The sequence below is a fragment of the Borostomias antarcticus genome, assembly GCF_949987555.1.
Source record: "Borostomias antarcticus genome assembly, chromosome: 18".
Taxonomy (NCBI): Eukaryota; Metazoa; Chordata; class Actinopteri; order Stomiiformes; family Stomiidae; genus Borostomias; species Borostomias antarcticus.
This window is the reverse complement of record NC_140251.1, coordinates 10,331,066-10,354,647: the sequence shown is the minus strand read 5'-3', so window position 1 is coordinate 10,354,647 and position 23,582 is coordinate 10,331,066. Positions and strand designations below refer to the sequence as shown.

Genomic DNA, 23,582 nt, shown 5'->3' with positions numbered 1-23,582 from the left:
AATGCATATGGCATGTGAATTAGGAGCTATTATGTTAGTCATGTAGCCTACATTTTTTTTGCCAGATTAAAAAGAGTAAAATCAAACGTGACATCGTGTAACTGCTGTATTTGAATCTTCCAGTAAAAGCCTTGTGCGCTATCTAGTGGTTGAATGAGGCAGTGACGTGTATGTCCAGGTACCGTTCGGAGGAGATTATACCTCCATGGGTTCAGAGAGGTTTTCAGGCGTTGGAAAAATAAACAATATAAGAACACGTTAATAAATAAATGAATACTTAAAAACGTAGATAAATGCTACCGATTTGAACAGATTTATGAATAAATAATGTGCATTTATTTATGTATTTATTTTTGTTTTTATTTTTTTATTTTTTTATTTTTTTATTTTTTTATTTTTTTATTTTTTTATTATTATGACAGGTTTTGTCCTCCATAGGTAGGTGCACTCCCTCTCTCAAATCTCACCTACGCCTATAAAGCAGGTGGCTGCAGTTGGATCTCAAACAGTCCAGTTTAGACTGGACCATGAACTCGTGACGGGGTGATGCCTCTCGCCCTATGTGACGCTACGATACCGTACGTCGCCGCTAGAGGCTCCATTTGGGAGCTCGATGGGAGGGAGGAGACTATTGTGTCCTTCCGCGTTTTCCCGAATTTCAGCACTGCTGTGTCCTGATTACACCGTGTACTTTCCTCGCACGTTTCTGTGTCCCCTCTCCCTCTCTTTACCCCCGCCCTCTAGAAGAAAAAAAAAGAAGGCAATTATACAACCCACTCTGCGCCCCCCTCTCCCCTCTCCCACTTCTCACATCAACATCATATACCGCCTCATCCACATGTATTTGAGTGCTGGGCCCCGGCGCACCGGCTCCAGCCATGTCGGGGAGGAATGCAGCGGCTGGCGGCGGTGACAGATCAGTAGGGGAACAGACAGGTAAACCTAGAACTACTGGGATATGTCTCAGCCGATACTGGGATACCTTTTTCCTATTTAAACGCGAGTGTTGGCCGTAGCCATACCGGTGTCGCGGGGAGGGGTGACAGGAAACGGTTTGCGAATTTCTGTGATTGGCCATAAGCTCTGCGCTCTACCGAAACTAGGTCAGTAGATCAGTAGGGCAAACTTGGTATAACGGCATTTCTGTAAACAGTATTGCCTAATTAAATATCAAGGTTACTAATATGTATCACTATTGATGTTTAGACAGACAAGTTGTTATTTTTGCACGATCACACGTCTGTGCGTAATTGTTTGCGCGCATAGCTTAGCATAGTCGGCTAAGGCTGTTCTGGCTATATAGCCGTGTTATTCTATAACGTTAGTTAAAGGCATCCTGTGACAACGTCTACATTATGTTATTTGATTAGGACTGCTAAATGTTTTTATTATTATTGACACATTTTAAAGACCTTTTTTCCATGTGCGTAATTTGGAATTGTATGTCGGCATGTTGAAAGTTGATCCTTTTTACATAACGTGCCGATCGGTTCACTTGACAATAAAGGATGATCTCGAGATGTTCTTTAGTTACTTTTAATGGTGACTTTAATTATATGGGGTATTAACTATATGTTTATATTTTATTTGTACTTTATGCAATTTCTCGTTTTAAAAAAAAATAATAATTTGTTAATCACTGCAGAAGACTGGGAGCTCACAAAGCCCACGTTTTTAGCGCAATATGTCCACATTGAATAAACTTCTGTACAGAAACAATGTAAATAGCAGCTACATTCGCTTCTATAGAAATGATAGTGGGTCTCTGGTGTAAATTCAATGTAGCCTATGCCTTTATGACTTTTTACAGTTTACTTTGTTCATGGTAGCCTTTGTTGGGCGAGCCCGTGTTGAACCTCTAGTTAATTTGAATTGTGCTATGTATTTTGTTTGAATTCTCTGGTGATTAGCATAGAGTATGTGTTTATTTTGATAGGGGAATGTCTTGTACTCTCCGTGTTGTTATATGCAGGCAGGAGTAGTGCAGTATTGTGACAGTTATATAATATGTAGGTCAAACCAGCAGCACACTTATCGCCCATGGTGACTGTTCTTTCTTTCAGGGTCTTTGGGGTATAACTTGACAATACATTCTAAAATGCTGAACTGACTGAGTTCACTATATTGTGGCTCCCCGGAACACAGAGGTAGAGCTTTATTGACAAACTTTAGGGCTTTGAAAATATGCACTTCAAGAGAAAAGTGCATTTCAGTGAGCTACCGTTCAAGTGCACAATGGCATGTCTCATGATCAGTTTGGCCCATGATCGTCTTAAAAGGAGAAAAACTCTTTCTCTGTGTCTCTTTTTGTGAGTAGGAGTATTTGGCAGGGATGTACATTTGTATTGATATTTGTATGAAGGCATCACAGCAGCTACACAAAGCACACAAGTCAGTCCTGACTAGCCAGGGTTGCTAAACGATTTTGGTTATAACTTTGTAATAAAAGTAGGTCAAGTGAGTCAGGGTGTTCTACAATTCTTTGGCTCTGCCTGTCTACCAAACTCGGGTATCCCTTTCATAAGCCGTCTCTGTCCACAGTGACGCAAGCAGAGAGGTTCTGAGGGAGGGGGAGAGTGGAGGAGGGGGGAGTGTTTAAGCAAAGTGGCAAGGAAGTGCATCTGACCTCAGCTGGTGACATCACCACGAAGAAATGTAAAAAATAATTTAGATTCGTTTAAAGGGAACCTAAAGCCAATAATGCCAGTCCCTCTGTATGATGTTCTGCTAGTGTTGTGCTCCGTCTGTATGCTGTTCTGTTTGTTGTTCTGTTAGTCTTCTGTTCCATCTGTATGTTGTTCTGTTAGTCTTCTGTTCTGTCTGTATGTTGTTCTGTATGTTGTTCTGTTAGTCTTCTGTTCTGTCTGTATGTTGTTATGTTAGTCTTCTATTCCATCTGTATGTTGTTCTGTTAGTCTTCTATTCCATCTGTATGTTGTTCTGTATGTTGTTCTGTTAGTCTTCTGTTCCATCTGTATGTTGTTCTGTTAGTCTTCTGTTCTGTCTGTATGTTGTTCTGTATGTTGTTATGTTAGTCTTCTGTTCTGTCTGTATGTTGTTATGTTAGTCTTCTATTCCATCTGTATGTTGTTCTGTTAGTCTTCTATTCCATCTGTATGGTGTTCTGTTAGTCTTCTGTTCTGTCTCTATATTGTTGCCTCCGCCCGTTAAAGGATAGGTTTTCAGTCTCTGGTGTTCGTTCGTTCGTTCTTTAGCAGGATTATACAAAAACTACCGGACCTATTTTCACGAAACTCTGTGAAGGGGTGTACCATGAGCCAACTTAGAACCCATAATATTTTGGAGCAGATCCAAATCACTTGGTGGATCCACGAATTAAAACAAAACTTGGCCATTCACTTTCCCTTTTGGATTCAGGCTCTGGTCTTTGACAATACTGCTTCAGTTCATTGTGCAAACATGGTGGTGTTGTGGGAAAGCATAGGACTTTGAATGCTGGAGTCACTAGAGCAATTGTATTTTTGTGTAGTAATATAGTGTAGTAATGTACTGTATGTAGTAAGTGTAGTGTAGTGTTGATGCAGAGGATATAGCGATTGTGGAGTAGACTAGATGTCGAACATTATTCCATTTTGTATCTATCATGTTCATATTTCATGTTATTTTTTATGTCATAGGGACAGTGTTTTGTTTCTTTTTATAGTTTGTAAATAATTTTTTATAGCTTATTAAATGTATCGATCTATATATTATTGAGGTTTTATTGTACCCTATACCTACTACTGTAAATGCACTCTGATATCCTAGCGAGAAAGAGAGACCTGGCTGCTTTCTTATCTATCAATCAAAGTCTGATTATTGTTTTCACTTACACATTCAACAACAGCACATGTTGATCTAACATGTCTCAGTGCATCACTTGTCAGTATCGCTTCCTCCTGAAACTTGCCTATGCTGGCATCACACCCAGGTCCTCTGATTTGCATTCACACATGACCACCTGTCATAAACACCACTACCAGCTACGCCACTGAAAAGCTTACTCTTCGGTGGTGCAAGTGGATGATATTTATACTGAGGAGTGAGTTTAACCATTTCAACTCGGCTACACCAACACAATGCATTCATGGCTCTCTGAGCACCCTTTCTAGTTCTGTGCTGCTGGTTCTGTTAGTCTTCTGTTTTGTCTGTATGTAGTGTAGGAGCTTTCTGAGAGGCCTGATTTCTACACAGAGTCAACCCCCTGGTGTTGTTATTCATCTGTGTGGTTGCCTCTACTGCTCCTTCTCTGTCTGTCCATGTCTGTGATCAGACATCCAAGGTCAGATTTTTGATGCACAGTATATTCATGATGGAGCTCGGGGACTGGGTCAGTCCATCTCTGTGAAGAAGTATTCCAGGTCAGCTCTGTTAGCGGATGCAGGAAACACATTTAGAGCCCCTGAAGCACTTATCCATGATGTTTTGCCATGGCAACTGTCTCTTTGCAGTGTAGATCGTGAGCTGAATACCATACAATCAACCAGCAGCAGTAAATCCAATCGCCTGCCCCTCAGTCAAGATGGTACCGTCCATCTGTCACCCCTCAGTCAGGATGGTACAGTCCATCAGTCTCCCCCTCAGGCAGGATGGTACAGTCCATTAGTCTCCCTCCTCAGTTATGATGTTACAGTCCACCAGTCTAACCCTAACCCCCTTCAGTCAGGATGGTATAGTCCATCAGCATCCCCCCTCAGTCAGGATGGTACAGTCCATCATTCTAACCCTAACCCCCGCGTTTAGTAACAAAAATGATACACACTAGTCCATGATCTGTAATTCCATAGTCAAAGTCCAGAAGGGGGGTCAAACAATCTGCAAACATTGTCCAATAATCCGTAATCCAATTGTGGAGGTGAGGGAGGCAGAGCCGTAACACGCATACCATGAACGTTCCTTCCTCCTGCTGTTTCCCTGCCTCCACTCTGAGACACCCGTTCATGGCCAGGGGGCTTTGAGCACCACCTATAATGGAAAAACTCACTTTTTCAGTGCTGGCACACATACTACTGGGCCTCTGATGGGCCTACTAACACACACCACTTTGAAATAAGACAAACCAGTCATTTTTTGTGGGCAGCCAAATTCTGAAAACTCAACAAGCCTTTCAGATTTTCCTGGGCGGCTGACATCACAAGCCCCCTTTCTGGATAAAAAAATAAGTCAAAAAATTGTTAAAGGGGTAGTGTGCTATTTTGGACATTTAGCCCTATTTGTGGTCTGTCTACCATGAACCTGAAACATGGAGACCATAATTTCACTCTCACTGGGCTACAATGGAAGTCAATGGGGCATACGTAAATGCGTTGGAAAAACTATGATAAAGTGGTTTTCCAAGACGGGAAGCACAGGTCTACCAGTCTCGGTATGCTCTCCTGTGAAATGTATCACAATCCAAATGTTTTTACATGTTTGGCATGGCTTGGACATAAGCATTCCCCTGGCGCTTGTTTTCACTGCTCCCATGGAGGACTATGTGCAAGTCATGCCGAACACCTAAACATATTCGGATTGCGATGCATTTCAGTGAAATTATGGTCTCTATGTTTCAGGTTCATGGTAGACAGACCACAAATAGGGCTAAATGTACAAAATAGCACACTACCCCTTTAACTAGCCACTCAGAAATGTCCTACTGCTTTTGCATTGTTTGAACTTCCGGAGGCAGTAGAGAGTGGGGGCGGGGAGGAGCAACTCATTTGCATTAAAAATACAGACACATGAAACGACGTGTCCAGAAAAGGACTGAAACAGAGGGGTATGGAGGAGGAAGAGGGGAACGAACATGTGTGATGGCCTTGGTATCCTCCTGGTTTATCCAGGCTCTGTAATCCTACCAGAGATGTTCGCTAGCAAGAACAGGATGGAACTCCAGGTGGAGCTGGTCTGTTCATGTCTCTTTTGGTCACTGGGTCTGTGGGACACTAAAAACAGGTGGCACAGGATTGAGCCACCATCTACATTACCCCTGGCATTGTCCCTGGAGTCTCACCACACACACACACACACACACACACACACACTTCATGATCAGGTCAGGGTCAGGATAACTGTGGTGTGAGTCACGTCTTAGCGTCTAGCTAGAAATTGTAGACAAACAAATCTTAGTGTGAAACTAAGTGCTTGTGTGTGTGTTTGCATGTGTATGTGTGTTACAGAAGTTGTGCTGGTGGAGCCAAGCCTTAGCTGCTCTGTCTCTGTGCCCAACTTGATGACCCCCACCTCAGCTGCTGGCATGGCCGCATGCCTGGAGCCGCCCCGCAAGCGCAAGGGCAGCATGGACCACCTGTAAGTGTCTCTGTGTGCGTGTGTGTGTGTGTGCGCCTGTTTCACGGTCAAAGGTTAGGGTTTAGGGCTAGGGTTTAGTCAGTTCCCACACAGATAAGATACAGTATAAGCTGTCTGCAGTTGCATTGATGTGCATGTTTAGTTTTTTCTGTATTTTACCAGGCAGATCAATTATGAAAAAATTCATATTTACAATAACAGTCTGGCTAAAGGCAAATGGCCTCTTGCGAGGGTGGGACAAGCACACACACACACACACGGCTGTACCGCAGTTCGTCGGAAAATCACTTGCGGTGATTTCAAGTCGAGTGGCAAATACTTACCGAGTGCGAAACGACTGCGATGAGACGAAGAAGAGAGTGTGTATTGCATCATGGTGCTCATTATGGTGTTCATTACATCGAGTCGACACTTTCATGGACTCTATATCGGAAGACAGAAGTATGAATGCCATTTTGAAATAATTTATCAAAATAATCAATTATTTTCTACAATGCTACATCAAGTCGATACTTTCATCATTAGGGCTACATGGAGTCGACACTTTGATGGACTCTAAATGTAGAATGTCATGGTGCTCTATAGCTACCAAAATAATAAGAAAGACATCAAGCTATTTTCAACAATGCTTTATTTATGGCCTACATTTCATGAACTCTAACAATGTTTGTCCTTACTTAGGGCCTAGCCCTCCAAAATACCAAAATATGACAAGTTATTTACGCCTTTTCAGTAACATCCCTGCAAAACAATATAGACTTTGTCTGTGGCACAGTAGACTTTAAACAATAATGGTAGGGGCGAACAAACTAAACTTGTTACGTCAACCTATAATTGTTCAGCCTTTTGGATATATTACTGTATCTGCCTCGCCTATACCCAGAATCAGAATTAGTTTATTGCAATAGATACATAGGATTTTTTGTGACGTGGTGCTTTACAGCAATACAACATTGGACAAGTGCAAGGACAGATCAGTGCAGGATACAAACAGTGCAAGGACTAGCAGTGCAATTGGATTACAAAAGAGTGCTGTAGTCAGTAGCCTACAGGTATTTCCATAACTAATAGGCCATGTGTAGACTATGTAACTTATCGTTGTTAAAGATGGTAAAACGTATCCCAATAATTTGAGGCAATGTTGTCTAGCCTACATTATTTATTTTTACATGCAGAACTGAGTTGTTAAAATCGTTTTCACACCAGTGCAAATTAAGTTTGAAATAACCTTTTTCGGTCTACCAGTATTTTACTGTAGGCCATTCGGCTTAGTTGCACAGTCTCTCAGAGCCAGGTCAAATGAATGATTCGTAATTTATAGGCTATGATGGGCCCATTAGATAGCCTAATTTTTTATACTGGTTTAAATGGCCATAAACATACTGGTTTAAATAGCCTAAACAATTGGATAGTAGCCTACCGGTATTTCCCATCTTTGCTGAGCAAAAGTTTTGTGCGAAAGAAATTAGGGCCTGTTATAAAGACGCATGTCAGAGGGACGCAGTCACTTCAACAAACAGAAAAAAGATGAGATTCTGACAACGCTATTTGGCCACAGGGAAATGCATGCAGACCAAAGTGGATATCTAGTCGTATTATAGATCATGACAGTTTCATCTATCTGTAGGCTATAGGCTAGAATATTACACCAAATAATAAATGGCAGTGCCTTGGGTGCTATAGTGGCTAGCCTACTCCCAATAAATGCATAAAATATTTTCAATTATAGAATTATAGATGACATGTTAATAATCTGCGAGGACATGTTTAGCGAGGTTCATTTCAAAGTCTACATTCATGTTCATGTGTAGACCTGTAAATACGCTGAACGAAGAAAAGAAAACATTGTGGTCTTGTCGGCTGTAGTTGGTCTAATATCCTACCTGTGGCAGTTGTCTCTTTAATTCTGCAATCATCCCCATAACTGCAAATAATTCCAGCACTTCTCAGTCATCGGTGTTGCACACATCATTTATTTGCATGCATATTCCCACGCATCTTATTTGGTTATCTTCTGATTGAGTGAGATTGATGTAATGATGAACGTCGTTGATGTGTTGACTTGATGTAAATAAAGCATTGTTGAAAATAATTCATTATTTTGGTAGATGATGCCGAAATGACATTCTTACTGTCCCATCGTAGCCGTTTCACATCGCACTGTGACACACGAGTGTGTGTCGAAGTGGTCGGGTACCTCAAACTTTGTGGCACTTGAAGAAGTGGCGGCATATGCACACACACACACAGCGGGCTGGGACTGGTTAGGATGGGGTTATTAGTAAGAGGGAATGTTTGCTGTGTGTAACCTTTACCCTGGTTTATAATATGAAAGAGCGTTGATATCTATGGCATGATATCATTAGCCTCTCTGCTAGAGGCCACGCCCATCTAATCATCCAATCATCCTCATGATTAACGCTGCAACTTGTTCCCAGGGACAAAAAAACAGCCGCTGTTCTGGACGTGGAGATGGAGGATGACCAAGAGGGGTATCATTTAAATCTGAAACGGTTCAGTGAACATTTCAGCAGCCTGCTGTCGTGTTCTACTCTGAATGAGTACGCCTGTGTGTCTTGTTCTCTCTTCTGCAGGTCTGAAGCAGAGGACCAACATGTTAAAATCAGATGCTTCAGGTATTCTGCTCATTTCCTACTTTCACAGCATGGCAGATCTTCATATGAAGAGTTTCATTCCTCCTGGCATCATCCAGGCACATTCACGCACACACAGACATACACCAGTGTTTGCCATGTCTCTCCTATGATGTTATTAGCCTCTCTTACTCTGAAAATGTAATTTAATGTTATTTAATGTTATTTATTGCTTTATAAATGTTCATAGCCGGTAGACAAACATACTCCAGGAGCTTGCTCGATCGCCTTGTTGAGAGGGGTCAGGGAAGAATTTTTTACAGCTCACTTATCTGGCCCCCGGGTGATACTGTTTTTTTGCTTCCCTCTGGAATATGTAGGGGTGGGTCGTATACCCACCTCCCTTGTTCTCTGTAAAGCGCATTGTGTTGCCTCTGGGTATGAAATGCGCTATACAAATAAAGCTTTGATTGATTGATTGATTGATTCCAAAACGCTGTGTCCATTTTGAAAAATTATACCCTTCAAAATTCATTATGGAATATTTTAAATTACACCAGCAATCGTATGCCTTTAGCTAAAAATCCTGAACATTAAGTCATTGTTCATTATGAAGATCGTCAGGGATAAATGTCAGTGGGCCAACCTTTTTCCAATCAGATATAGGCCTATAGTGTTTTGGAATGAAATTATTATACATATAATACATATTATATTCACGTAACACATTCACTTTTACTTTTATTTCATTCAAGCTCACAGTCAAGAAACTGAATAATAAAATAATAATAAAAAACATGAAAAAAAAAAGGCCTATTGAAATTAAATGATACTATTTAAATACACATTTACACCAAATACAATGCAAAGCACACAGTCACTGATCTGAGAGACTCATTATATTTGCTGCTGCTGTTCCTCTCAGAGAGCCTCACAGCCAGATCGAGAAGCGCCGGAGGGACAAGATGAACAACCTGATCGACGAGCTGTCGGCCATGATCCCCACCTGCAACCCCGTATCTCGTAAGCTGGACAAACTGACCGTGCTGCGCATGGCCGTGCAGCACCTCAAATCTCTCAAAGGTACCCTGGGCTTATTTTTTAACCTTTATTTGACTAGTAAAAGACCTATTGAAATCTCTAAGACCCCTCTTCTTCAAGAGGATCCAGGCCAAAAAAAGCAGCAAACAACATATTGCACTCTTTGAGGAAACATTTTTTCCCCCAATGATCCAAAGTCTGTCTTTTAAGAAAACAATAATATAAATCATAATTTTCCTATCACCCTTGCCCCCCTCCCCTTTGTGTAGAATTTTGAGACAAAAAAAATGAACTCAATCTATTGTAGAATAAGTCTGTAATGTAATAAAATGTGGAGAAGGTGAAAGGGCTTGATTCCGAGTCCGGAGACAGTTGTGCATTGTGTTGCCTCTGTATATGAAATGCGCTATACTGTACAAATAAAGTTTGATTTGATTTGTGGTTTGGTCCGGGTCCGGGCCGGAGTCCGGACTTTGAAGATGGATGCTTTAAGCCGTGGAACTTCAGCAAAATGTGCTGAATTGTAGGCTACAGTGTGGTGTGTGAGCTTCATCACTCTCTCTCACTGACAGGCTCAAGTAGCTCCTTCACTGAAGCCAACTGCAAGCCTTCCTTCCTCCCGGACGACGAGCTCAAGCATCTGGTTCTCAGGGTGAGCAGCATCGCAGGATTCACTGCTACCTGTACCTCCTCAACAGCACCCCCCTGCTGGCTTTATCTGGAGTAGAGCACAGAAAAATAAACTACTTGTACCTGTTAACGTATTACTCCAGTTGAGTAATCTTCAATTCTCCTCTCTTCTCGTCCAGGCTGCAGATGGGTTTCTGTTCGTTGTAGGTTGTGACCGAGGGAAGATAGTTTTTGTCTCAGAGTCTGTCACCAAGATACTCAACTATTGCCGGGTGAGTCTGCTAATCCAATTGATTGATTAATTGAGTCTGCTAATTGATTGATTGAGTCTGCTAATCCAATTGATCCCAAGTTCTCCCACACAACTTCCCTTCTCCGTTCCCTACACTGGCTCCCTGTAGCGGCTTGCATCCAGTTTAAAAATCTGGCGCTAGCCTACAGGGCAATGAAAGGAACAGCTCCCTCCTACCTCCAGGCCAAGGTCAAACCCTATACCCCCTCCTGACCGCTACACTCAGCTACCTCGGGGCGACTGGTTGCCCCGTCACTCCGAGGCCCCTGCAGTCGATCGACACGGTCACGGCTCTTCTCTGTCCTGGCCCCGCAGTGGTGGAACGAACTGCCCACTGACGTCAGGACAGCAGAGTCGCTGCCCATCTTTCACCGCAGGCTCAAAACTCATCTCTTCAAGAAGTACTACCACGATCCTCCCTCTTAAGCACCTATTATATTTTAGATTGCTATTCTTGCACTTTGCCTTCAGCACTAGATTATGCTCTTAGTCACTTGTTTTAGAAAGGAGATGCACTTGAGAGCTCTGGCAAATAGTAGTACATCGGCTTTTCCTACGTTAAATGCAATTATTTAAGTCGCTTTGGATAAAAGCGTCTGCTAAATTACTAATGTAATGTAATGATTGGTTCAGGGCCAGCTTAATACCAGGTTCATGGGTCTGGTTGGTTCATTTGCCACTGTGTGTGCCCGCAGACGGAGCTGATTGGACAGAGTCTGTTTGACTATGTTCACCCTAAGGACATTGGGAAAGTGAAGGAGCAGCTGTCTGCCTCTGAGCTTTACCCCCGAGAGAGGCTAATTGATGCCAAAAGTAAGTCTGGTTACGTTGACGGTGTATGCGTGTATTTGCGTGTGTGTTTGCGTGTGTGTATATGTGTGCATGCGTGTGTGCACGTGTGCGAATAATGGTCAGGTTTTAAACTCCAGCTCAAGCACTACTGTACGCTGTTCCAGCTCTGCTGGCCGTCTAGTACCGCCACCTCTACAAGGACACGGCTCACTCATCTCAGCCACGCCTCTTATCTGATCTGGCAATGAGCTTCCATCTACTGTACTGTCCGGATGGCAGAGTTTCTACCCATATTTCCCCACCCAGCTTTTGCAAGAGACTCAAGACTAGGGATGTTATGTTTAAAATAACAATTTGGCTGATGGCCAATGATGTTTTTTAACTTTTAAGAAGGAAACATACCCTATTCTATGAGTCTCTGTTAAACACAGACCTTATTTTCGGGATTTTTTGCTAATCCTGTAGTTATTGTAAGTCGCTTTGGATAAGTTTCTGCTGTATGACAAAAATGTGTGCGTGTGTGACTACACGGAACATTCCATGTGACAAATAAAGGAATGTTGAATCTTAATTCCCCTGTCTGTTCCTCAGAGGGGCTGCAGGTCCAGGCTGACCTCCCCCTGGGCACGGCTCGTCTCTGCTCTGGTGCCCGTCGGTCTTTCTTCTGCCGCATGAAGTACAACAACATCTCCGTCAAGGTGGAGGACAAGGACTTCCAGACCAGCAACTCCAAGAAGAAAGGTCGGCAACGTTTTAATACACATTAAAACCTTACATGTTTTATGCACATTTCTGTTCGTGTACCCAATGTTACTCTGACTCAATTTTATAGATTATTCTAGAGTTATTTTTAGAATATGGGAAGATATGACTGACAGGACAAATGTATTGAGTATAAAAAGTTGGTTGCCAACTGCCAACTTAAAATCCTCAGAAAAAAGGAACTAGTATTGAGTGTTACCCTTTTGGCGGTACTTTGTTTCCCCCTGCAGAGTCTCAGAAGTACTGCACTGTGCATTGTACGGGCTACATGCGTAGCTGGCCCACCACCCAGCTGGGCCTGGATGGGGAGGCAGAGGCAGACAAGGACAGCTCCCACTTCAGCTGCCTGGTGGCTGTGTGTCGCATTCACCCCCACTCCGCCCCCCAGCCCAATGGGGAGGTCCGCGTCAAGCCCACCGAGTTCATTACGCGCTACGCCATGGACGGCAAGTTCACCTTCGTCGACCAAAGGTGACCTTCCCCTCATTTTGTAACATGTTCTCATCGTGTTTACGTTCTCTCGTCCTGAGAGAGAGAGCTGTGTTGCCTGTGTGTGTGTGTGTCTGGGTGAACATGTGGCCTGCTGGGAGTCAGGGTCACTATGACACACAAAGATGTTCTTAACATGGTAATTAAACAGAAGATTTAATTACTCCTTTATTTAAACAGGAGGGTCACATTGGGTCTCTTTTACAAATGAGCCCTGGCTACAATGAATGAATGAATGAATGAATGAATGAATGAATGAATGAATGAATGAATGAATGAATGAATGCATTTCAATTTACATGTCAAATCGTCCAAGACGACCCACCCCTTATAGGTTTATTTGACACATTTTTCTTTTAAACAAATGTTTGTAGTAGGTCTCCCCTTTATTTACACACACAGCCGTGTATTCAAGCTGCTCTCCTCCCCAGAGCCACCACCATCCTAGGGTACCTTCCTCAGGAGCTGCTGGGGACCTCCTGCTATGAGTACTTCCATCAGGATGACCTACCACATCTAGCAGACAGACATCGGAAAGGTACGTTCTCAGTACTCTGGTGTGTCCCAAACCTTTTACTCTAATTCTTATTCAACCTGTGTGATCCATAAACATCGTCTTTTAACCTATTGGTGACAAGTTGATATCTGTAGCCAGAGACTATCTCTAACACAAGAGAGACCTCCATGTTGGAATGTCTTTGTGGATGTACGCTACCCATGTTTGTTAGTCTCTGTTGCCAGACGCCTCCCCAGCGTCACACTCTCTAAAAAAAGATCTCATGTTTCTACCAAGGCTTTTTCTCAGAAACAGTCTGAGAAACTGAGAAAAGAAATTGTTCAGGGCTTTTTGATGCAAATCTTACTCTTGCTCCACCATCATAGTACATTAGGAAATAATAATCAGTATAACTGCAAGCGGTAATGAAGGGGTCCTACGACTAACAGACAAGGGGGGTGACTGACAGACAAGGGGGGTGACTGACAGACAAGGGGGGTGACTGACAGACAGGGGGGGTGACTGACAGACAGGGGGGGTGACTAACAGACAGGAGTGGGTGACTGAAAGATGGGGGGGTGACTGACAGACAGGGGGGGTGACTGACCGACAAGGGGGGTGACTAACAGACAGGAGGGGGTGACTGACAGACGGGGGGGGGGGGGGGGGGAGCTCTGTGGCCTAGTGGTAGAGTGTCCGGCCAGAGACTGGGAGGTTGTGGGTTCGATCCCCGGCCGAGTCATACCAAAGACTATAAACATGGGACCCATTGCCTCCCTGCTTGGCAGTCAGCATCAAGGGTTGGAATTGGGGGGCTACATCACCAAATGATTCGGCTGCTGCGCACCGCTCCCCCAGGGGATGGGTCAAATGCGGAGAACAAATTTCACACACTCAGTCAGTGGAACTTAGTCTTAGTTAGACTGACAGACAAGGGGGGTGACTAACAGACAGGGGGAGTGACTGACAGACAGTCAGCTTCTGCAAACTATAAAACAGAAACAAAAAGAGTTAGAAGGAAATGGACAACACTGTTTGATTTGTTGAGACTTCGGCTTTCTGTGTGAGTACTTTTTAAAATGTACCACAGGTGAACCGTATGTCTCTCCAAATGACCACCCTTGCCATTCCAACCATTCAACGAAACACTGGTGAGTACTTGCAAGTACTTACTGATGTTAAGCCCTGTCTCTTTGACAGTGGACCGTGACTGGTCAAAGCACCTGGGGTTACACTATGGGCAAGGTCATGTCCCCCACCTCACCTTGACCCTTGTTAATGATATTTAAAAGTTTGAAGTTTTTTAAGGGCTTGCGCATTGTTTTGTATGTGAAACGTGCACAAAACACATTAAAAATACCTGAATAATTTATATACCTGTGTATTATAAATACATATGCATTAATCCATTAATTACCCCCTTAAACCCCATGAAACATCCTTTAATTATGTCATTATTAATGGCGAAATTAATGGTATTTTAAGGTAAAGAATTAAGGGATTTGGTTTCATAACTTGCAGTAAGGTTAAGGTATTCGGCTAAGAAGCATTTTCTCTATTCCTAATGATCAGAAGAGACATCTGTGTCTCCCTGGGTCTTGGAGCAGGTGCTCTGCCTTGCACACGCGCATCAGGGAGGAAACACAAGCCATCTTTTCAATCATGCTGATTCCATTGCTGAAATCCGCATTCTCTTGCACTTTTGCAAGTCACTCAGTGTAACGTTATTATGATATTGGTATTTGTTTGGAGTATCGGGACATTTTTACAAGTATGAGTGGAGCGCAGTATTGGCCCCCGATACCGAGACTATTGTAGTTTGAGCTACTATTGCAAAGCTTTGTTGGCAAAAACAAACAAAAACGAAGCTCTGAATACGGAATTGAGCTCTGAATACCATGCTACCGAACGAATAGAGGAGTACTGGAATTGCTCGGGCCAGCCCTAGTGACTGACAGACAGAGAGGAGACTAACAGACAGAGAGGTGACTGACAGACAAGGGGTAGACTGACCAATTTTGACACGCCACAAATCATGCAATTTGTTGTAAAACGGCTTGTCCTTATCACCCTTGGTAGAGAGAATACCCAAGAGTACACATGTGCGATGGCGACTGAATCAGGTAAAGCGTTCATGAGAAGAGGAGTTTTAAAGCACTATATTACTGTAGCATTAGTTTCCCGCCAAAATGGTCAGACTTCAAATGCTTGTAATTTCCATGTTTTTTGAGATATCTACAAATGCTTCAACATGGTGCAAAAGTAAGTCGTAAGTCCTTAGATCATTGTTGTAAAACGTTATAAGCACTTGAATTTTGTTGCCATTTTATTTACTTTATTTTAATTTTATTTTTTGACATAAATGCCAGTCTCTCCTGTATCTTGGATTGGACATCTTAGCTGTTAAAACCATATAAGGAAGGAGACATGCACCATAAACATACTTGTGAGATTCTATAGGATTTGCGTTTTTCAACCTGCAGAAAAATCCATCATGGCGGGAAATGAGGAAATGCATAAGTATACCAAGTTTCATACATTTTTATCAAATGGGGTGGAAATGCCAGCATTGTTTACTGCGTCGGCATAGTTACTCTTGGTCTGGTGTGGACCTAGTGATTTATAGCATTTTTGATCCAGGACTTTGAGTTATTTGCCTATTTCCAGGAAAATAATAATACCATGAAAAACAATAGGGTTCCTACTACCGTAGGACACCTACTAATAATAATAGTAGTCGTAGGTATTTTATCGATCCCTGGAAATTGTATACTGGCTGATGACGTTCCTGTTTTTGAACTTGGACTCTCCCCTTCTCTCCACAGTGCTGCGGACTAAAGAGAAAATGGAGACAAATTGCTATAAGTTCAAAACGAAACATGGCTCTTTTGTCACTCTGCAGAGTCAGTGGTTTAGTTTTGTAAATCCGTGGACCAAAGAAGTAGAGTACATAGTGTCAACGAATACTGTCCTGTCGTAAGTACCTAGCTCTGCCCCTGGAACCTTCTAGAGTGATATCACTAGCATGATACTGTTGAAATACTGACGCTGGGAATGTGTGTGTGTGCGAGAGAGAGATACAAAAGTCTCCCTCCAAATTGTTCTCTATCCCTCCAGGAGTGACCCCAGTCGAACAGGCAGAGCAGGAGACAAATCAGACCAGATGAGCAATCCGAAGGCCTCTGAAGGTTCAGTTGAAGTGGAGGATGAAACCATGTTTAACCTTGTATTCCATTGTAGTTAGATGTGTGGTCCACTCTGTAGTTGGATAAGTGCTCCATTGTGTACTTGGATACAGTCAAGCCGGAAAGTCTGCACAGCCCTTTCACTTTCTCCATGTTTTATTACAGTTAGACTTATTCTACAATAGATAGAATTCATTTTGTTGCCTCAAACATCTATACACAATAGCCAATAATGACAAAGGGAGAACAGGTTTTTAGAAAATATGCAATTTTATTTTACTGACATAGGTTATTTAGGGGTACCATATCTGTCACACCCTTAGCCTAATACTTGGTTGATGCACCTTTGGCAGCGATTATAGCTTCAAGGCATCTTGAGAAAGAAGCTACAAGCTTGGCACACTTGTTTCTGGAGATGTTTGCCCATTCCTCTTGGCATATCCTTACTTATCCACGTGGAGTGCTACCTGGATGGTTGATCTTCTGAAAGGTTCTATCATCTCCACAAGGATACACTGGAGCTCTGTCAGTGACCCTTGGGCTCCTGCTCACCTCCCTGGTCAAGGCCCGTCTTCCCCGATTGCTCAGTTTGGTCGGGCGGCCACATCTAGGAAGAACCTTTGTGGTTCCAAACTTCTTACGAATGATGGTGTCCACAGTGCTCTTTGGGACCTGTAAATCTGCATACATTTTTCCATACCCTTCTCCAGATCTATGTCTTGACACAATCCTGTTTCTGGTCTGCAGATAATTCCTTTGACCCCATGGCTTGGAGTTTGCTCTGACATGTAATGTCAACTGTGAGACCTTATATACATGTAGGCAGGTGTTGGCAATCCCCAATCATGTCTAATCAATTGAATTTACCACAGGTGGACTCCAATTCAGTTGTAGAAACATCTCAAGCAGTATCAGTGGAAACAAGGCACCTCAGCTCACTTTTGGGTGTCATATCAGAGGGTGTGCACTCTTGTGTATGATATTTTACATTTTGATGTTTAATAAATCACCACAAATGTCTAAAAAGAGTTTTCACTTTGTCATTAGGCTATTTTGTGTAGAATTGTGAGACAAAATAAGAGGTGTACAGACTTTCCAGCTTGACTTTGTGGCCCATTGTGCACCTAGATATGTGGTCCACTGTAGTTAGAAATGTGGTCCAGTGTAGTTAGATATGGGAGAGATAAATAAAGTAGCGATACATGTGTTGTTCACCTGGGGCTCATGAAACTTTTGCCTTGTAGATGATGGAAAGAAGTCTCTTCCTATCATCCCTGGAATCTCAAGCACGCCTGGCACCATGATCTACGCCGGGAGCATAGGAACGCACATCGCCAACGAGCTACTGGACTATAACAGGTGGGGCAAGGAGGAGGAGAGACGGGCAGAGAGAGAGGATGATGGGGAGGAGGAGGAGAGGGGCAGAGAGGGAGGAGGAGGAGGAGAGACAGGCAGAGATAGAGGAGGAGGAGGAGGAGAGAGAGGCAGAGAGGGAGGAGGAGGAGAGACGGGCAGAGAGAGAGAGGAGGATGGGGAAGAGGAGGAGAGAGGCAGAGATAGAGGAGGAGGAGAGAGGCAGGCAGAGAGTGAGGAGGAGGAGAAGGAGAGAGGCAGGTGTAGAGAAGCAGGAGAGAAGCATGTCAGTGTTGTGTTTAGTGGATGCACCATCAGTGATGAAGAATACTTTTTGTCTGAATGGTTCATGTAATACTATAGAAGAAGACCATGCCTGAATGTTCACAGGCATGTTAATAGAGAGTTCTCTGGTTGTATAGTTTCCATCAACACTGTAGCTGTCCCCCACCCGATAAAACCGAGAGGAGATATTAACATGACCCCTGTATGTCAGTGCGTGCGTTGGTGCATGCATGCGTTGGCTAGTGCATTGGTGTGTGTTTGTGCATTCGCCTGTCCGTCACACATGTACCAGAGCCCACCACCGGGGGGTGCTCGCCCCAAATCCATTTTTCCGATTGCCAAGTACATTTTGTTTGTACATGAAAAAACTGTGCTCAGTGTCTTTATACAAGTATAGTCTATTCTACTCAGGAGACAGTGTACATTCTAAATTCACACAGTTCAGAGATTGAGGTGTTCAGTAGCTATTTTGGTGCTTGTTCTTAGACCCTGTAGAATGCATTGAGCAGATCCGCTATGGCTGCAGTAACACTATACGGACAGCAGAGGTAGGCAGAGACAGTGTTTCAAGAACATACTCCTGAAAGGATACACAGTGTGGCCCTCATTTACTAGGTGATCGTAGGACAGAAAACTGTACGTATGGTCATTTCCACGGCAAGTTCAACATTTATCAATTTGGACGGGAGCGGAGACTGCGACCAAATCTCACGTCATTTCTCAGACCGCTTTTGTCTGAAGTTTGACAATTGTCATGAGACTGATTCTGACTGGAATCTAAGCGCAGCGCAGCCATATAGGCCTATTCATCACTTCAAAATATGTAGCCTACTATATGGCAAAATATTATATTTTGTTAAGGCCTCTTCTATATGTCATATCCCTAACATACATGGGTATTTTCTAATTGTTTGTAACAGGGTAAACATGTTTTTGGTGTAAGAGTAATTTCGCTTTCATTTTGAGCCTAGACTATGCAGCCTAAATTAGCCTAGATTAATGTTACTCCAATTTCCGATTTCTGCGATCGGAACTTCGCTCGATCTGCACTCCTTTAAGTGAACAGTAGATTATCATACCATCTTATTGCATGGCCTTTTTTCTTTCTCTCTGTGTGTGTACGTGCGTGCGTGCGTGCGCATACGTTTTAGGATGAACTCGTCCCCATCCAGTGGCAACGTCAGTCCCTTCAGCCTACAGGACAAATCTCCTCTGGCTCACACTAAAGCCAGTAGCACCGTGAGTCTCTACTGTTCTGTGTGTGTGTGCGTGTGTGCGTGTGTGCGTGTGTGTGTGCGTGCGTGCGTGCGCGGCGGTGCGTGTACATGCGTGTTTGTTGCTATAGTAATACCCCTGTCTCCATGCGTCTCCTCCAGGTGCCAAATGGAGAAGTGTCGGACATGGAGGTGCCAGGGAAGTCCAGCTCTGAGGACGAGCCCCACAGCACCCCCTTCCCTGCTGAGGAAACGCTCATGGGTGCCAAAATAAGACCCTTTTTCTGCCAAAATTATTATGCATATGCGTATATGCAGCTTTTTTAAACGCGCTAAAATAAGTAATCGGCTCCATTGCCATTCCTGTAGATGAGTATGCCTTTCTGATTTAGTTTTTTTTTTCTGGTGTGTCACCTTCAACGTAACAAATGCACCGGAAAAGGGACAAAAATGAGCTTGTCTTCCTGGGTGTCATGTATCACGGTTGATCAGAGCTGCAGCCGATAAATACTTCTTGTCCTATTAGCCAGTCTCAAACCATCAGTCAGTGGTTTAAATATGGGCCTGTGTTCCAAAACATTGTTGTTACTATCTACATCTACAGGGGTCTCAAACTCCCGGCTTGGCCCACCCCTCCATCCGGCCCGGGACATGACGTCAGAAATATGTGATCAATTAAATTAAATTAAAATCAGTAAATGTAATCCGGCCTGCAAAATAATTTCTTGTACACGGCACCGGCAGGCAGGCCTATTCATATTCAATGGAAATGCTACCTGCCTGATATGCAAGAAAAAAATCGCCGTTCTAAAGGAATATAATGTCAAGAGCTATTCATTACTCAACATGGAGAACAGTGTGAGTCGTAACGAGCCACACAGCTGAGAGGGCTAACATCTCAGCAGTCTTTCAAGATAAGTGTCTGGCAAGAAAGAGTAGTAGCCTACAAATGCATTCAAGTGTCTGGCCAGAAATGGAAACAAACTTGAACTTTAATAAATGCAAGTACAGGTCCAGGGCAGGCTTACAGTAGTGATGCATCTTGCAGCTAAAACAGAATAAAGTACAAATGTATGCTATTCAAGATCAAATAAAAGTAAGGAAAAAAGATTTGCACTCACTGTTAAAATATATTAAAATGTATAGAAACCTGTTTGAATTTGTATGATGAAAATGTTAGTTATGGAATAGTCTTGCAACATTTAGAGACTGACTTGTCAGTCTAGTTATGGAAATGAAAAATGACATTTTCAGAAACATTGACATTGAAGTGGCCCTCCTATGAGTTGACGACACCAGCAGTTGCCCCAAGCCAATTTGAGTTTGAGACCCCTGATCTACAGCCTCCCTGTTCCAGTCTGAGCTGAGTAGCTTTGCGACTCAACTCTCCTCCCCCAAAAGCCAGTGTGTCTCAGGATTCTAACCTCTTACCTCTCTCTCTCTCTCTCTCTTTATCTCTCTCTCTCGTCTCCTCCCTGTCTCTCTCTCCATCTGCCCTCCCTCTATCCCTCTCTCTCGCTCTCTCTCTCTCTCTCTCTCTCTCTCTCTCAGGAGAGAGCTCCCAGCTGGATCTGGACAGCGTGGTGGGGCCTGGCCTCAGTAGCCTTGGCAACGACGAGGCGGACCTGGCGGTGATTATGAGCCTGTTGGAGACGGACGCTAACCTGGGCGAGGCCATGGACTTTGACGAGATCCATTGGTCTCTCTAGAACTCTCTAGAGTAGCACGGAAGCTCCCATCCACAAATCTTTTTTTGTTGTTGTTGGTAGTTTTTATTTTTTATCTTAACAGAATCCTTCAACTAACTGCTTACTCTGGGTAGCAGCTTTTTTAATCTGACATTTTTTATTTATTAGTTGTGGGGGGGGGGGTTCACATAAGCTGTGCACTCATCAGATGGCTGCTCTAGGAGATTTTGGGATCTCTGATGATAAAGGACACCTGCTCTCCCACTTCCAGTCAAGGAAGAGTGGAGAGGAGAGGAGGAGTGTCCGAGGGTTTGCCTGTAAAGCCTTCCAGCCACCGGCCTGTTCTAGGTGGTTCTGTGCATCCCTGTTGTCTGTCCTGCTGTCCCTGACCAGAGGCCCAGGATGTGTGTGTCAGCACTCACTCAGTACCCCTCCCATTGAGGGACCACCAGAGACTGGCCCCTGCCAAACACTAGGGCCTATGGACCCCAACCCTATGGACTTGACACTCAGTGGCTTGAGGATTCTTTCTCTAACTGTTTCCCTTACATTACCTACCTACTTGCCTACCTACCTACAGTATCTATCTGTCTTATCTGTCAATCTGTATGTCCATCTATCTGTCCATCTATCTACACTTCAAGAAAGGATGGGAGTGATGATGAAGCAAAAAACGCACTGAGAATTATTTCTTTTTTTAAATAGTCTTATATGAATAATAACAGTTGGATGACACATGTATGCATGTGTGTTTTTGAAGGAGAGAGAGGGTGTGTGTGACATCCTGGGTCAACCCTGAGGGCAGGAGAGCAACAGTTCAGATCACTTTCACCTCTGATACAGAGGGGCAGATGTACTAACATGTTAGCGCCCATTTTAGGTCTAATTTCATTGCAATGTGCGTCTAAATACATGGTATGCGCGAACAGACCACACATGGCTAATTATCTAAGCTTGCATTCTGCCTGACGCTCGAATAGAGAAGGGCGAGTTATGCCTGCATGCATGTGAGAGGGTCGAGGGAAAAGTTTGGTTAGGGAAGAGTGGAAGTTTTGCGCAAAACTGAGGGAGGAGATCTGCCAGGCCTATTAAACGCAGGTGTGATCCAGGTGGCGCGTTCGCTCAGCGGGAGCAGTGCAGTCTACATTTAGCCCTGTCCTACTGGAACCGTGGTGCTTAATGAACTGCTACAGCGCACAAGTCAGTTCATCCATTTTCACACAACCAACACCGATATCAGACACATCAAGCAGGACATCTTTGACATTGCAAACTTTCCAAATGTTATACTGTAGGAGGGATTGATTTCATCCACGTAACAACTGACCCCTCCCCCCCCCCTCAGTCAATGAGCACATTTACAGAAATAGAAAACATATTCCATGAATGTGCAAGTGTGTGATTTTTAATTGATCTAAATTCAAAAAGGATTTGCCAAGATTCGCTCAAAGAGGTTAAGTCTGGTTTATTGAGAAAACATACGAACGCAAGGACTTCAGAGGAAACGCACGTGAGTGGTTTATCCAAGTGAAGTGCTGCAGTCTGGTCTTGCGCGGCCTTATATTCAAAGCAATACACAGGTATGACGCTTCCAGGGATGTGATTGGCTAACCCATTGTACACGTCATATTAAATGGCAGGCATCATCAACAGTGGTCGAGAATACAGACACGTGACATGAGAAAAGGCGGTAATTCTTGCAGGGACAATGGGACAAAGGATGGTTATTCTGGAGCAGACAACGTCTAGGTGTGTTGACCTCCTGGAGGTCATCCTGTCAAATTAGACTAGCACAGCTATGTGAAAGGTTGAGGGAGGTGGTGAGGTGGTGAAACTACAATTTCTATGACAAGTTACTTGTCAAACCATAAACTTTGTGGCAAAATAACCTGGCTCTGTCGACTATAGCTTCATATTACAAAATAGTGCTACAGTATCTAGGCCTACCACAGATTAAGAAACAGGGTTTTTGGAGAGGCATGGTTAGCCTACTTGGTAAGCATTGTTTTTACTTCTTTGTTTATTTGTTTGTATGGGGACGTTTTACAATAAACGTATTGCCACATTATTATCCAACAGCTCAATTTCAACTGGTGTCCCAAGCATTTACAATACACAGCACCACGACTGAGGAACTGGCTTCTGTAAGGGAATATGACAAAGCAGAGCATCTTATGTTCTATCAAGGCAATTATATCAAAATGTCATGTTAATGAGGATCTCTGAAGCAATAAGCAGGCGATGTGATGGCTCAGGAAGGTACAGACCAACCCCTCCGTTGGAGCTGGAAAACCCTTCATCCACCTGACACGCTTTGTCATTTGCTCAGTAGGCTATCTGTGGGAGAGAGGTCATGTTTTCTCACACCTGCTTCAGTAGATGCTGAATATGTGGCTATTGTTGGAACGAGGTGTTCATCTGTATTTTTTTTTATCCCGTTTTCTTAATTCTGCTCTCTGGGTCATACGGGTCA

The 23,582-nt window shown here is 43.4% G+C and overlaps 1 protein-coding gene across 1 annotated transcript; it reads left to right on the top strand.

The window, feature by feature from the left end:
• The first annotated feature begins 819 nt into the window (after positions 1 to 819).
• On the top strand, positions 820 to 23,474 carry bmal2 (basic helix-loop-helix ARNT like 2). Its single transcript, XM_084452454.1, has 16 exons — positions 820 to 936; positions 6,159 to 6,288; positions 8,727 to 8,924; positions 9,808 to 9,965; positions 10,496 to 10,575; positions 10,733 to 10,825; positions 11,541 to 11,658; positions 12,229 to 12,378; positions 12,630 to 12,870; positions 13,320 to 13,426; positions 16,210 to 16,360; positions 16,502 to 16,572; positions 17,814 to 17,928; positions 19,359 to 19,446; positions 19,584 to 19,683; positions 20,973 to 23,474. The coding sequence occupies exons 1-16, from the start codon at positions 879 to 881 to the stop codon at positions 21,128 to 21,130; spliced, it is 2,016 nt and encodes a 671-aa protein (XP_084308580.1). The 5' UTR covers positions 820 to 878; the 3' UTR covers positions 21,131 to 23,474.
• The last annotated feature ends 108 nt before the right edge of the window (positions 23,475 to 23,582 follow it).

What these genes read in the sequence shown, in the direction of transcription:
- bmal2 (XM_084452454.1), top strand. Translation starts at nt 879, where the DNA reads ATGTCGGGGAGGAATGCAGCGGCTGGCGGCGGTGACAGATCAGTAGGG. An exon ending in GCACCTCAAATCTCTCAAAG is followed by an intron (nt 9,966 to 10,495) that starts GTACCCTGGGCT and finishes TCTCACTGACAG; the next exon opens with GCTCAAGTAGCTCCTTCACT. An exon ending in ACACTAAAGCCAGTAGCACC is followed by an intron (nt 19,447 to 19,583) that starts GTGAGTCTCTAC and finishes CGTCTCCTCCAG; the next exon opens with GTGCCAAATGGAGAAGTGTC.